Below are 15,847 nucleotides of genomic sequence, written 5' to 3' on the forward strand. Positions count from 1 at the left end.
CCTCCTCCCTTGAATTTTTTATGTTGCCACTTGCTCAGATCATAATCAGAACAGTCTGAGTAGCTACAGTTTTTAGCAGACAGTCTCCCTGCTTCATGCCCACTTCACCCCCTATGCCTACCTCAGCAACCCTTGTCCTGGACATCTAACACTGACCCTGCTGTCAAAAAGAGGCGGAACACCACACCCACATTTGGAAATACAGTGGGCCCTTAGTATCTGCTGTGGTTTGGTTCTAGGACACCCCCCCCCCGGTGGATACCAAAATCTGTGGACACTCAAGCCCCATTAAATATAATGGATTAGTAGAACGGTGCCCCTTATATAAAATGGAAAAATCAAGGTTTGCTTTTTGGAATGTATATATGTATATTTCCAAGCTGTGGATGCTTGAATCTGTAGATAAAAAATCTTGGATACGGAGGGCTGGCTTTTCAAAGTATAGCTCTTGTGATTCAATAGGGAGAAGAAGAAACAGATCTATGTATAAAAATATCATCATTTTATTACATTCCACACAATACATTGTCAAGAATTTCAAAATTCCACAAGATATTTCCACACACAGGCAACTGGGTGATGCTGACGATGTCACAGCTCTAAGGGGAGGGTTGAAAGGTGGCAGTAAAAATTGAGGTGGGCAGGGCAGTTTTTGGCAATTTTTTTTTCTCTTAAAAACCAAACCCGAGTATCTCAATCAGGTTAAACACACACAGACTGAGCATATGTGACTCAGGGTGAAATCTGAAACACTACTGGATATATTTACATTTGACTGCTGTTAGGGACAGGACCAGGAGAACTAGTAGGAAGGAACAGTCTCCATGCACCATTTTCTTTATTTCATGTTGGGGATTTCCTGTCATGAGTACCGGTGGTGCAGAAATCGAGGTACAGTACTTGCTAACAAATTATTTCCACACTGAAATACATTTTCCTAGGACCCACAAAGCTAACAGAATACATCTTAAAGGGAACTTCCTGATCACTTCATCACATATGCCACCTTGCTTCGAGGCCCTTGTTGAAGAGGAATGCCTACTCCTCTCCCCATTTTTTGACAAGAGACATGTGATTGCTCTACTCTCACACATCCCTTCTTTCTAGGTGCAGTTTATCAGCACAAAACACTTATTGTTGGTTGGTTTTTTCCATATAAACTTTGCACTTTAAAAAACAGCTTCTCTACTAAACAGCGCTGTGTGGCATTAACCCAGCTAAGCAAGCATCTTGGCAGAGCAATTTTGCTACATGCACTAAAGCATGCTACCTGAATAACACAGGGTGGAAGGATGCGACATACATCCCCACACTGAAGTGTTCCTCTTGGGAACTGGCAAAGAATCTCCTGTGTTTTGCATGACCCACGCCATCTCTGTGCACACATGGGATCCAACCCACTGAGGATTTCTTCACATAATTTAATCAACTAGAGTTCCTGAAGAGGGGCACTACTGTTTTTGCACAAGTTCATTGATTTCAGCCAAGCTTGCAAAATAGATGCCCCCTCCCAGTGGAATTCCTTCCTTCCTTCTCAGTACAACAATGCTACTGTTCTGAATTTCTCTTATCACAAGGGAGAAAGGGTGAATCGACATTTTCAGAAGGGTATATAACTAGTCATGACTAGATTTTCATTAAAAACCAAACAACGCTGGAAAATTGTGTTCAGTGGAGATGTATTTTGCCTGAAAATATATCAGATCGAACGATTCCAACCACCTTTGTGTGTTATCACTTGTTAATCTATATAAGGCATTTCCATTGCATTACTTCAGAGCAAATCAATAGATAGAGGCTTATCACAGACTCCATTATGCCTCCTTCGTTAAAAGATGCAGAGATATCTGGATTTTAGCAGGCCCTATTCTTGGGGCTTTGGTTGACAGATGTCATTACCAACATCTTAAGAAGCAACATGACCAACAAATGTTTAATTGTGTCAGCCAGCCATTTATGTGAACTTGGAGAGAAAAACTTGAGGGGGGGGGTGTTCTTTATCTTTTGTAAATTACTAGTAAAAAATACAAGGAAGAATTTTCCTTACTCTCACAAAAAAAAAATAAAAAAAAGAAAAGAAAAGAAAAGAAAAAGAAGAAAAAGAAAAGAAAGCTTTGCCAAGTTTATCTCAACAAATAAACCTAATATTTATGGAGCTACAGCATTTTCCAAAACCTCCAATGTACTGATGTCTGTGCATTATTCTAAGGCTGGGTTTAACAGATAAACTGAACATTCAGAACATTCTCCTTCATAAGGCAACTTGCAAAGGTTTTGTTTTGTTGAGGGATTAATTCCACTACCAAAACGATGGCTATGCTTTTGTGATGTCTGGGGAAAACATACTATAAAATCTTAGATTGGACCATCTCCAAGCCTTTCCCCTTCTTCCCATCATCCAATGTGGCTTTTTTTCCCCCTTTCTTTTTCTTTTATTGGCCTGCCATTTTTAAACATTTTCCTTTGGCACAGCCTCTCCTTTTCTTTCTTTCTAACTCCACCAGTTTGTACCTGCTGACATTCTTAAGGATATCAAATATAAACCCAGCCAGAGCTAGATAAGGCAACAAAAAGCATCACTCACTTCTCCAAGTAAACAAATTAGTGTATTTGTCATTAAAAAGGTATCCCAGGCCTTCCATGAGGCAGAGCAAGAAAAAAAGCACTCCCTGTGAAAGTCTTAGCAGGACAAGCAAGTCCCAAAGGACCCTTCCAAATAGCCATCCAGACGATATCTCTCACACACATGCACACTTACATACATATAGATATAGATACAGATGTATAAGCACACACACCTATTCTCTTGCATACCCCTCCTAACTTGCTATTGCGATTTCTTGCAAGTTGTCTATTGAGGGACCAAAAAGAGGGGAAAAAATAAGTCTTTGAAAAAATAAAAAATAAAGGAGCATTCACTTTCAAAGAGACAGGGAGAGGTGAGTCTCTTCTTGCGATCCAAGATGCAGCATTATAGTTAAGAGTTTGTCAAAGAACAAAGGGGCCGGGGAAGGAGATGTCTTGAGTTCACATATATGCTGGGTAAGGAGAAAAGTGCAAAATTGAGGCAACGTATTTGAAGTCTTAAATTGTTTGTTTGTTTTGTGTTCCTGTTCCACTCTCAGCAATGCGAGCTGCGGTCTTGCTCTAGTTTTATTGTTAAGGTTGGCTCCACAGCCAGAGGGGCCCCGTTGGCATAGTGGGAGGTTTTGTAGGTGATGGAGTGATCACTCTTCTTGGCCGCATAGCGGAACCGGTGGTAGTGGAGCACAAGGGCCAGCGCGACGGAGACCAGAACCAGAACAGCACCTCCGGCGGCCATAACGTAATACCAGTAGGCTGGGATGGGCTGCACTGACACCGTGTCCACTGTGGGCTCGCTCCCTGGCAGAAGGGTGCCCCCTGGGGGAGAGACAGAAGAATGTTGCTAGGTGGGATGCATGCAAGCTAATAAAAAAACCACACGCGCACACATATGCAAACAGATAAAGATATATGAGTGTGTGCATATACACACACGCACATGCATTTTGGAGGTTTGAGTGGCTTCAAGTCTGCACAACAGAGCTTTCCCTCTTGGTGGGAATGTAATTCAGATATTTGACAAGCAGGCAAATTAAAGCACTTCATTAATTAGGCAGAGGGAGGGGAGGTAAATTTTGTTAATAGCCATTATGCTTGGTGGAAACAGCCCCCCTCCCTTGCCAACCCCCCCTCTCCCAATCAGCTCAATCTTGTTGCAATGTGGCACTTGTTTGTCAAGCAATGACAAAACACATTACATTTTCAAACAAGTGACAAGAGTTTAATTGCAACATATGAAGGAGGTTGTGACAGGATCACAGGGAAGATACTAGAGAGGAAAAACATGCTTCATTCCTATGGGAAAAGAAGGCAGAGAGGAATCGGCAGGCAAGATTTTGATTTTCCACAGGCCATCATGCATGGAGACCTAGAGACCTTAAAACTGTTCCTGTTTCCCATCCCCAGTCCAATCTTTTGAACAGAACAGGCCAAAGGAGTCTCTGGTATCACTTTTCATACCGCAGCTAAATCAGATTGTGACTTACAATGTACTGTACTGTACTGGGGCTTACTTTTCAGTATGTAGATCTAGGATTGCAATCTAATTGTATTTGGTAGCCACAATGGTCATTTCAGGCCTAATAAATACTAAAGACTAAAAATTCAGGGTTTACAATTGTCTTAGAATCCCATGATTTAATTTTTCTGGAATATTTAAATTATCCCTATACTATGCCCTGAATGATACATACACAGGCTGTAAACCTATTAAAGATTTTTACATAAGCTGCAATTCTCTACCTATTTATTTGGGAGGAAAGCCTCAGTGAACTCATCTTGAATTATTTTTAGGTAAAGAAATACAGGATTATATTGTGATTATTCATCATCTGGCATTTAACTAATTGATTTAGATTTAAATCAAAGTGTAGATCACCAGCATCTTGATTAAATGCCTTTTTGAGGTACTAAAGAACGTATAAAACAAAATGTAAAATTTAATAATAGAAAGCAGCATTTGTCAAAAGGAAAACCCTTCTTTAATATAAATAAAATAAAACACCTTATTTTCCCATTTCCTACAGCCAGTGTCTCAAAAACTGGTATGCCTTTAACTCACATTTCTATGTCATCACTGACTAAACCATAATTAATAAACTAAAGCATTTATAGATTAATATACCAATTGAATCCTAAAACTTCAATGTATTTCTATTTGTGTACAGCTGTCCTTTTCAGAAAGGATTCTTCTCTATGCATCCAGTATGGCAGGCTAGAATAATGTCCACATGGACATCCAGATAAGTGATAGTTCAAATCTTTCCCAGCATCACCTTCCTTCCAAAAGAAACATGGAATTCATTACCCTCACAGGAACATCACTTATCCCCCTCCCCAGAGTTGGCAATAACTTGGGGGATCATTAATATTATTACTAGTGGTGGCAATACTATTAAAAGTATTTGTTTATCACCTCTCAGCCCACCAGAACTCCCAAGAAACTTATCCTATAATCTATTTCTTTCAATCAATCAATCAATCAATCAATCAAGCAGTCAATATCTACAACCTAGATAATGTATTTCTACTTTGGCTCAGTGGCAAGTATCTTAGGCCTGTTACAGACAGGCCAAAATAAAGCTGCTTCGAGTCACTTTGGAGGTATGGTATTTCAATGATGCATGCGTCCTAAGAGTCCAAAAGCCGCACCAAAGCCACGCTCCAGTCCTAAGGACTTGAGTGCAGCTTTGGTGTGGCTTTTGGACTCTTAGGACTCATGCATCATTGAAATACCATACCTCCAAAGTGACTCGAAGCAGCTTTATTTTGGCCTGTCTGTAACAGGCCTTAGTTCTCCAGATGAGGTGTAATCTAGCTTGATCATCTCTCCTTTTTTTGCGGAACATTAAGTGCTTTTAGACTTCAACTCATCAAGGATCACAAATCAAGATCAAAATGGTTTCCTGGCATACTACACAATTTCAACACTATATAACCTCTCCATCCTCGTAAGGGCACCTTTGACCAATTCATCCTATCTCCTCTCTGGTTTCCACATTACATTCCACTACTCATCCATATGGTTATCTCCTCTCTTTGGCTTTAGGCAACATCCATCCTCCTGCCTTTGTCTCCCAATGCCCATCCTTAAACCTGAACTTGGAGAGGGTATCATCTCCATACCCTCAAGGGTTTGAATTTTAATTGCCATTCTCACACACAACCAGCTTATAGAGGTCTGTCTGTGGACCCTCCACTCCACCCCATGCATCTGAGGAAGTAAGCTCAAGTCTACGAAAGCTCACGCTACCGGTTTCTTTCTTTCAGTTAGTCTCAAAGATGCTACAAGGTCCCCTTGCAAGATCAAACCTGTTTCCAAAGCACATAAAAATTATAGTTTGCCAGTTGAGATAAAACAGTGAACTAGCTTGCACACACAAGAAAGTATTTTGTGTGAGGTGGAGGAGGAACCACATATGTTTTCAGCTTTTCACTTTTCATTCATATACTACCAATAAACCATGGTTAGACATCGGCTAGAATCCTGCTGGTGCAGTTGCCTAACTTGCAATTGCCCTTTTTTAGGTTCATGTAGTGGTGACAAGGGAGGACAGACAGAATTCAGGTAGTGCCAATCAAAGCAGACCCACTGAATTGTAAGTGATGACTCACTATTCAACAATTGATTTACTGGGTTTTATTCTAGTTAGGACTACTGACAGAATTCAGCCCAAAATCTGAAGCTCCAAGCAGCATGCTTTTTCAATGCCTCACTTCCTTTAGGGCCACCATGATCATGGGCCTTTTTTCCCCTGCTGCTGCCAGCATCTATGCCAGTGCTCTTAGGCCAATGCAGTGCATGTCCACAGTGTCAAGTAATAAAATATGGCATCACTTGCAATACGTTATTGTTGGTACTAACAAGGACATTGTTGTGGTCCTTTCCTCACAAGGTAGAAACACATCTTGTATGTGTGGGCAACAATAACTCTTTACTTTCTTTGTAGATTCCTTGGGACTAAAAAAATACTACCTTGTGACATTTTGAGGAGATTTCTATCACTGGTACAAATTTTTCTGTTCAAGAAGTAAGGAACAAATTTACTTCTTTGTTAAATGTGTTATAGCTGTCATTTTAACAAACAAAATGGCCCTACCACTTGATGGATCTGAATCTCCCACCTCTACCACTAAATCTACTCCAGGATCTTTCCCCCTAAGCTGTGATACCAGAACAGAAACCATTTTGAAGGAGAAAGAGCTTGAAGCAACTGAGCAGACCTTTGGTGGTGCGGCTGGTGGAGGAAGATCTCCTCACCCCTTTCATAGTAAAAATCAGACACATGTACACATGGTAAAAATCAGATATACGTACACAGACAGATAACAGGAGAGAAACATGAACAAGCCAAACATAACTTCCCACTGTTTTATGCCCTGTTTTAATCAGAAAGGCGTATGTTCTGGGCTTTTCATACTTCCTGTTTTTCATATGTGCTCACAAAGTGTGAAACATATGTAGCTGTATTACTGGCAAGCTGTCCTCACCATCTCTAGCCCATTTCAGGTAAAGGTTAAGTAATATGAAGTCAGGAGGACCTTGACATGTTTCTAAAAGTGGCTCACTCTTTCTACATGGGTGGGTCATAGGACAACTCTCACCCACCCTACTTCTATACTTGCAAAATATATAGTTCCCTCAAATGTCTTGCTTCTGGGTCCATTTGCTACTGGCGGTAGTTAGTTGCTGTGTGGCAACTATTTCTGTGTATGTTTTATACTTTAGGGAAAACCAAAACAGACAGAAAGATTATGCACAACTATAAACTCAGCAATCCATTCTGGTGGGGCCCATAAAAAGGTTTTAAATAACATCCAGAGCCCATGCCTCTCTAGGAAGAAAAAAATAAGCATCCACTCAGGCATTTGTGTGAGAGAAGAAAGAACAATTCAATTTGTATAATCCCTCCTCGCATAAGTGAGCTAGAAGCCACCATCACAGCCATCAGCATGACCTCCCATTTCCATTGAGAGGCCATTTATTGGAGAGGGTAATGGAAAGGTGACCTTTCTTATTGCCCTCCACCAGAAACTACCAGAGATGACCCCTAAGAAGCAAAGTGGAATGACCCAGATGCATCGAACCCTCCACCGAACCTGTTCCAGACATAACTAAAGAGCGTTCAACATTAAGGCTTTCTTTAACAAGTATCAGCTTGCAGGAGCTTTCTTCTACCCCAACCAAGACAATATAGAACGCTGAGAAGAGAGAGGTGCTCTATTGCTGCCCATCCTCATCTTTCATCCGCATACAATACTCAGTAGCAGAAAGTTTGGTCCTTTTCCTCCTCTCTTACCCTAGATAGTTCTGTAAAGAGGCTCATTGTGTCTCAAATAACATGGGCTCAGGGTGGGCTAGCTTTCATTTCCCTCAAGAATGTCTGTTTTCTCCATCCCTCTCCTCTTCCTCCCACTGTATTAATAAGTATTTTAGCTTGCATTTTTATTGGAAATTCTGGGTGGATCTGTATAGCTGGGAAGAATCAAATGCCATTTACTTCCATTCTCCACTATCCCTGACAAATCTCTCCAGATCACAGTAAGTGATAAAACAACCTGGTTGAGTCACCAAGTACTTCTGTCACTGCAGGGTCTTGTGGAAGTATAACCATCCCACATAGTAGGTACATGGGGTGGTTATACTTCTAGGAAGCTATGCAGCAACAGAAGCGCCAGATGACTCAGCCAGGTTATCTTATCCTGAAGCAAGTGGAGGAGTGGGGAATGAGGGATTGCCTAATCAAAGGGCCACAGTGAATCAACCAGCTGGGAGACTGCCCAGTTCTGGGCTGGCAACTTGCTCCAGTGGAATCTGGAGTCACAGTGACCCTTTATTTCCTTCTCTGGCCAGCCTACCCATCTCTTCCTGCATCCCATCTCTGGGATGCAGGAAGAGATTGAAAAGGGTAGTGTGCATGCCTGGGGCTTTTCATATTTTCATTCCTCAGCCAGGTCTTGCTGGGTACATGGGCTTCACAAGATGAGGACTGGACAGTGGAGAGTCCTTAGGATTGGTATGGCTCCATGTGTGTATGAAACAGACAGACTTGTTTTTCAGGGATTTCTGGTTGAGAGCGATGCCTTCTCTGGTAGTTTTGGTTTGAGGGGCTCCATTTGAGGGAGTTCCTGATTGTTAAATCCTGGATCATTATCAGAAGCTATGCTACTTGGTCCAGAGCTGCTCAGAATTTTAGAGTGCCATCCCTTCAGGGTGTACTGTCAGGCTGGTCACTGTTTGGCCATAAATACAGGAGGCAGTCCGATCATGATAGAGAGTGAGGGAAGTGTTATTGGCTGTTTTTCAAGGCCACCCAACATACCATCTGCACCCAACATCTCCTACATACCTGATGCCTGAGATAATGGGAAGGTGCAAATTCTTAGCAATTATATCTTTGCAATAAAGACTGTTAGGAAGAGGTGTAGTAGGCAATGTAAATTCATATCCTTTCTGATCAGCCTCACCCTCAAGCACCCTTGCTGTCTGCCTAGGTTTTCCTTCCCAAATGTATCCCAAGCAAAAGGTTTGTTTAATTCTCCAGCCCAAATGGTGCCTTGTTTCAAACACAGAGACAAAAAAAGTTTACAGAACAGCCCATAAAACAACACTGAAGTAATAAAGCTGCCCATCTCCTTTGGGAAGCTGAGCAAGTACAAACTGTCCTGCACAGTGACAAATGATGTAAATATCTCCAGTTGATCTCCCTGCTTTGCCACCCAGGCAGCAGAGGAATGAAAAACACAAATGACAGTTTAATCACCAGCCACTTGTAGCTAAGTCACTGGCACTTCAAGGTCTGGATTCTCAGATAGTGCAATTCAGCATTACACCAAGAGTGAAGTGCAGAGGACATGGGTGAATCCATACTGATTAAAAGAATGCGGGGGGGGGGGGAATCTATCCAAAGCCCACGCAAGCTTGTGCTGGATTGTAAACAGACATTCCTTGGAGGGGTGCCGCCCTTCCCCCCATCACACATAGTATTGCAGATACCAGAGGAACAGGATTATGTCTAATTGCATATTTTAAAAACTAGAACAACATATGTAATGCTTGACTCAGCTGAAGGAGAGAGGGGTTTCAACTGAAAAATATGGCCTTCTGAATCTATCAAGGAAAGGAACAGTTTAACACTTTGTGAGATCCCAAGACAGATTGGAGGGGAGGATACCGGAGACTTTACTAATTAAATTCTATGTTAGGTGGGCTACGACTGAACTTTTTCACTGGACTACAATTTGGCAAGTTTTACCTATATAGCACAATAAAATGTTTTCCAGATGTGACACCATAGGGAAATTGAGAAATTGAATGTTGTCTGTCTAAGAAAGGAGACATTAGCTTCACACAGGACAGGGTCAGCTGGATCTCAAGAGGTTAGTTTTCTGTTGCCAACAGGAGTTGAAAATTTATTGCCTGTCTTTTCTTGCTCTTTCTCACTAGTCCTCACATGGCTAATAAACGGAGTGGCCTCTGCTTGCACTGAAATCCCTTAGTACCATCTTAACTAACAACGCTTCAAACAGAATGTTAAACCTGAGACTTTAACATGGTCATCATGATTCTCCTATATGATTTTAAACATCTTTGCCTGATAAATGAAGCCAGTATTTTGTGTGAAGTCTAAGGCTTTCATGACTGACATCCATAGTTTTTTTGTGGGTTTTTCGGGCTATGTGGCCATGTTCTAGAAAAGTTTATTCCTGTTTTGCCAGTATCTGTTGCTAGCATCTTCAGACAATGCTGGCATGGAAATGAGTGGGTGGTGTATATGTGTACACCCCCCCCCACACACACACACTGTGTGACTCTAGGTTGTGTGCACAGATTAACATGTAAATCACTCCTCTCAATCTAGAGTCAAACAGTATATATATACCCCACTCACTTCCATGCCAGCATTCTCTGACGATTCCAGCCACAGATGCTGGCAAAACATCAGGAATAAACATCTAGAACATGGCCACATAGCCCGAAAAACCCACAAAACCCCAGTATTTTATGCTTTGGAGCTGCTTGTGAATTTTACTGTATTTTGCTGCCACTGCATATTTCCCCCCCACTGAACAACACACTGATCCTGCAAATGCTACAGGGATTGGTGGTCCATATTTGTACCACAGTCTTTTCTTTAGATGAAGGGATGTGTGCAATTTTGTCTATCAATCAACCAACCAAAAAGACAGAATAGTTCCAAATTAGCTCTCTGGAGTAGCTTTAGAGAACATTCTGGCAAGAGAAGAAGAGGAAGTTCTGCAACTGATGGACAACCTTCTCGTATACAATATTGGGCAGAACCTAAAGTTACATGTGTTCTTTTCCTATTTGTCATTTTTTGAAGATGGTATCAGCTGGTATATATTTTTGTATATATTAGTTGCTCAAATACACAGAGATTGTTCCTTCTATTTCAAGTATTTTTTCAAACCTTGCTCAGCCACGTCAGGTCCTGTTTCTCTCATTCCAGGATGTATATAATATAAATTCTAGAACTTCTAGTGCAATGATCATGCTACAATCTGCCCCAATTCCTATCTTACACTTCTTCAGAGTCAGCTGTGGTGACTGATGATATCTAACAAATCTGTTCCAACAACTGATGTTTCTTAGGTAGTAAGAGTGGCTCAAAACATTTTCTTGCCTGAGTGAGCATGTCTCCTCCATCTACTTAAGTTAAGGTACAGAGCACCTAAAGACAGCCAATCATTTTGGCACAGGAGACAAGAAATCTCCCAAGTGCCTCCCTACCTTCCCAGCCAAACCAACACAACACAAATGAATTAAAGATGTAACCATCTGTTGCTCTTTTATGAAACTCCAAATCTGCTTCCTCAGATTTTCTCACTCTGCTAATGGTAGAGACAGTCTTGTTAGGGTGGTTTGAAATATGTATTTCTCCTGCTTATACTGTATTTTTTTTTGTGTGGGCTGTTCCCCTTCCTCGGCAGAGACATCTAGAGCAGTGATTCCCAAACTTTGCTCCTCCAGTCGCCCCTCCGTGGATATCCAAGTCCACAGATCTCAAGTCTGCGGACTTGGAGGATGACTGTATATCTCATTATGCAAAGAACCAATATAGAACAATGAACAGGAATATGAAAATTCCTGTGACATGTTTATCACTATATGATGTGGGAAACATACCTTATATTGAAAATGTCTGGAAATTGCCCCTGTGCTTTGAAATTTGGCAGTGACTCAGGAGCATAGGCAGCTAAAGTTTGTTCCATGTGTCCCCCCCCACCACCTCTGCTGTGCAGCACACCTGGAATATTGCTATGAAATGGGACCCATGCATAGGAGGAGAACAGGTGAGGAATGACAGGAGGGAGGGTCTGGGAATCATGGCAGTTTTGTCTCCTGATTCTCTGGCAGGCTTAAAGGTATGGGGGATGGGAGGAGGGAAATCTTTGATGCAGCCTGGCAATTTGATTCCTCTGTCAAAATGTATGCATGATCTTTTGTGACATGGAAATGGCCTGTGGAAGTCATCCAGTGTCCTTCAGTTGCAGCATGTAAGGCACTGCATATGAAGCGCTCAAAGCTCTGCTGATGTGGAATACAGCACTGCCTGGATTCCTGTCAGGTTAAGGTGCTTCATGCAGTAAACACACCGGAGCGAAAGCACATCCAGCTAGTCTCATAAAATCAACCCCTCAGGCCATATACAATCTCATATGTTCAACAAAATTACTTTTAAGACAGAGTTCCCAAAACTCTAGTTTCTATAAATGCAAGGCTATGCTGGTGTTTTCTGTTTACTTTTGCATTTGCCTAGCTTTTTATTCAAAAAGCAAGGACTACCCAATGAAAGGGCTTGGTAAACACAAGCTAAAATGCACACTGGCCCTTACACTCTGGACTTGTGCGTATCATTTCAGACTGAAAGCCAGGTTTATATGGCTGAATACTCCATTACAAGCAAATAAATGACTTCCCTTACAAGACCATGGATTAAACAGGGTTAGAATCCCATTTCCTGACATTTGTGCTGTTGTTGTTTTCTCTGTAAATACAGACAGCAAGCATTTATAAGTTTGAAGGGATGCAATCAAGATAATGGTTTGCCATCACAGCAAGAACTAGTCTACAATTGTATGTAGGTGTTGTTATTGTGTGCCTTCAAGTCATTGTTGACTTATGGTGACCCTAAAGTGAATCTATCATAGGGCTATCTTGGCAAGTTTCTTCAGATGGAGTTTGTAAGTATGTCAGCATTAAATGCAGAGATTTAAAGTGAACCCCTCCCTCTCTTCTTCATAGCAAGGCATTTATGAGGAACAGGGGTGAGATCATGGTATTATTTAGAATATAAAGGTGACAGAATTGTACCTCGGACCATTTTCTCAGCTGTTTTTTTCCCCAGCTTGTGGGGAAAGAAGGCAAGGGGTATGTCTGAAGCAGAATTCTACTGTTTATCAATACCTCTGCAAAAAGCTATATCCCTGACAGATGTACCTAGGACAGGAGCAATGCATGCACCAGTGCAGCTACTGCCTTCTTGATGCTTCAATGCAAGAAGCAGTCCATGCATTGCCTCTACCATGATCATACTAAATGACCAGGGCATTCATGATCAACAGTGCTGCTATCTGGATCAGTTCCTTGCCACATCTGAGAATCTTTGCTGAAAAAAACAAAGCAAAAAACCTGCCAAACACTTGCGAATACAAATTTTAGTAGCATCTACCAATAACCCCAACAACTCTGCTTAATATGGGCAGTGAGATTCTTAATCTTCCCTTTGATGTGTCTCTGATTTCCACACTGATTCACACTACAGATTTATAGTGATTCTACTGTAACTGCTAGCATTCTAGAGCTTCATCAAACTACAAATCCCAGGATTCCATAGGATGGAACCATGGCAATTTAAAGTGAAATAATAATTCTGTAGTGTGAATGGGCTCTGAGATACATAAAGGCAGTGGAAAGAGAGGCAACAAATGCAGAAAGAGTTCCACCTTTAGCATAAACACAGCAAATATAGAAAGGGCTTGAGAAGGGGGATCTGTACAGCCGGATTTCAAGTGCAATTGTACTATTATGCGCATGTTCAGTGCAACTATCACAACACAGGACAGCTTAGCTATTTGCCATTAATCAATAAAGATAAAAAATGTTCTATATGTATATTTATAATGCCCATGCTGCATCTCTGAAATATCAGCAGGAGTTGGTGATGCTTGTTTCAATGTAGAAAAACTTAGGATTGAACTTTTAGGCTACTTTTCAGTCAGAAAAATAACCAATGTGATTAAAAGAAGCACGGTTAAATTGCTACACAACTTCAGCCGTTTAACTTCAGGGCGAAGCATAATTTTATAGATATCAGTGTACCTTTCACCCTTAGCTACAATGGATTATCTCCACGCCTTTTCGTTTTAACGCCAGAGGACTTTTGCTAACTATTTTTCACAGAGACACCAACTTTTCCCATCTGAAAATTCATCTCTTGTGGAAGTTAAAGCCAGCAGTTTCTGCCATATGTCAGCAAAAGCTTGAGAGATGGCTCGAGGAAACTCAGCCTATCCACTAATAAATAGAAAGAGAATGATTTAATATAAGCAGAAAGCTTTAGGAAACTGATGCTTCCTGCTTTTTGCTACACTGAGGTTTTCCATCCCACAGGTGAAAGGCAGAAAGCATTACACAATGTAACAAAATTAAAAATCACTCTAGATAGAAAGGAGCTGCCTGGCTCTTCTCCCCACCCCAGAGCATCTCCAGTGACTCAGAAACAAGTTTAATGAGGAGGACAGTCTCTCTCTCTCTGAATTCCTCTCCTCTTTTGTTTCCCTCTACAGGTTTTATCAACTCGAGGCATCCCATTTTCTTTTCTTCAGGCCAGCATTAAGCTATTAAATGCACCATTTCACCCTGCTTCTCTTTTACTAAATGTCAACCTTCAAATTCAGGGTGACAGTCGTTCCTGCATTTTTCAGTCCCTCCTCCCCATCATGGTCCCTCTCCAAAAAGTCCTGGCACAGCCCTTGCTTTGGCATTTGTGGGTTGAAAAGGAAAAAAAAACTCCACAAGAAATATTCATCATTCCCACCTCACTGCACTTCTAATTTGTGCCTGATTTTTGGGTTAAGCTTCTCCATGGCTGCCATTATTTCCCCAATCTTACATCTCAAAGCTTCACTGCTCCTCCCTAGGCAGTGCAAAGGCAGAGGAGTTCATCTGCATCCTTATTTATCTCTATTATTAGTTGGCCTAAATCCTACTAGGTCTGGGGGTAGCTTTACAGTAATATTCTAATGTTCTAATATTATTTTTGAGCCACTAATTATAAAAGACTTTTGACTGGGCTCTAAGCCAAAATGAAATGAGAGGTGTGGTCAGGAAACCAAGAGCTTTGCTCTAGCTCTTCCGATTTAAATAAAAACAAGATGGCCACTCCTCACCTGATAAAGCAGGGATGGGAAACTAAGTGTGATTGGACTTCAATTCCCAACAGCCCTAACCACTATAGCCACAGTGAAAAATGCTGAGCAACGCAGTCCAAGAATATCTGGTAGGACCACCTCACCCCTTGATTGAAGCTACATAGTTGACGAACTGCAGAGTAACAAAAGGCAGTCTGTGAACTCTGAATAGATGGCTACCTTTTTGCAGAATACTGGTGCCTTCAACATCTGCATCACAGGCACAAATACAATGCATGAAGCATTTCTCAATGTGGAGACATAAGAGGGTGGGAGAAAATGCACCGCTTGAAATTTTGCCTCTCAAACAGCTAGTAGAGGCATTAGAGCAACCCATATATGTGTGTATACGTATGCATGTGTGTTAAGCTTCTCATACAAAGCAGAAAGATGAAACCCAGGTTGATATGATGTCTGTGCTTGCCAAGTCAATTTGTTCAACCCCCACAGAACGTTACAGTGCATAGGGCATCCTACAGGAGAGGATAGGTTGGCCTCTATAATAGGGATGGAACGAATATCCAAAAAAGTTTGGAAAATTGTCAGAGAATGTGTTTCTCATATTATGAAACCCTTAGCTGGAGAATCCTAAGCTTCACAACTCAGGGCTTATTCTGCGCCAAATTTGCACATAGGCTTTTTATGTGGAAGACAGCCTTTTCTGTTTCCTGTGCAGAAATGCTGCCTCATGCATGTGGGCACACACAGACACACACAAAGAAGCAATTTCCAAGGTATAACATTTTCTGCACAGGAAACAGCACAGAAAATGCTATTTCCTGCTTAGAAAATGCTGCTTTCTGCACCACAAAACCCCATGTGTGAGTTT

At 41.4% G+C, this 15,847-nt stretch overlaps 1 protein-coding gene across 1 annotated transcript in view; it reads right to left on the reverse strand.

Annotated features, from left to right (window-relative positions):
• Window positions 1–479: 479 nt before the first annotated feature.
• NRP2 (neuropilin 2) overlaps window positions 480–15,847 on the reverse strand; it is a 123,974-nt gene continuing 108,606 nt past the window's right edge. The window contains exon 15 of the mRNA XM_042463439.1: window positions 480–3,402. Coding sequence (XP_042319373.1) covers window positions 3,122–3,402 — 281 coding nt within the window. The 3' untranslated portion in view covers window positions 480–3,121. The remainder of the gene's footprint in view (window positions 3,403–15,847) is intronic.

This window comes from Sceloporus undulatus, chromosome 1, assembly GCF_019175285.1.
Source record: "Sceloporus undulatus isolate JIND9_A2432 ecotype Alabama chromosome 1, SceUnd_v1.1, whole genome shotgun sequence".
In the NCBI taxonomy this organism is placed as follows: Eukaryota; Metazoa; Chordata; class Lepidosauria; order Squamata; family Phrynosomatidae; genus Sceloporus; species Sceloporus undulatus.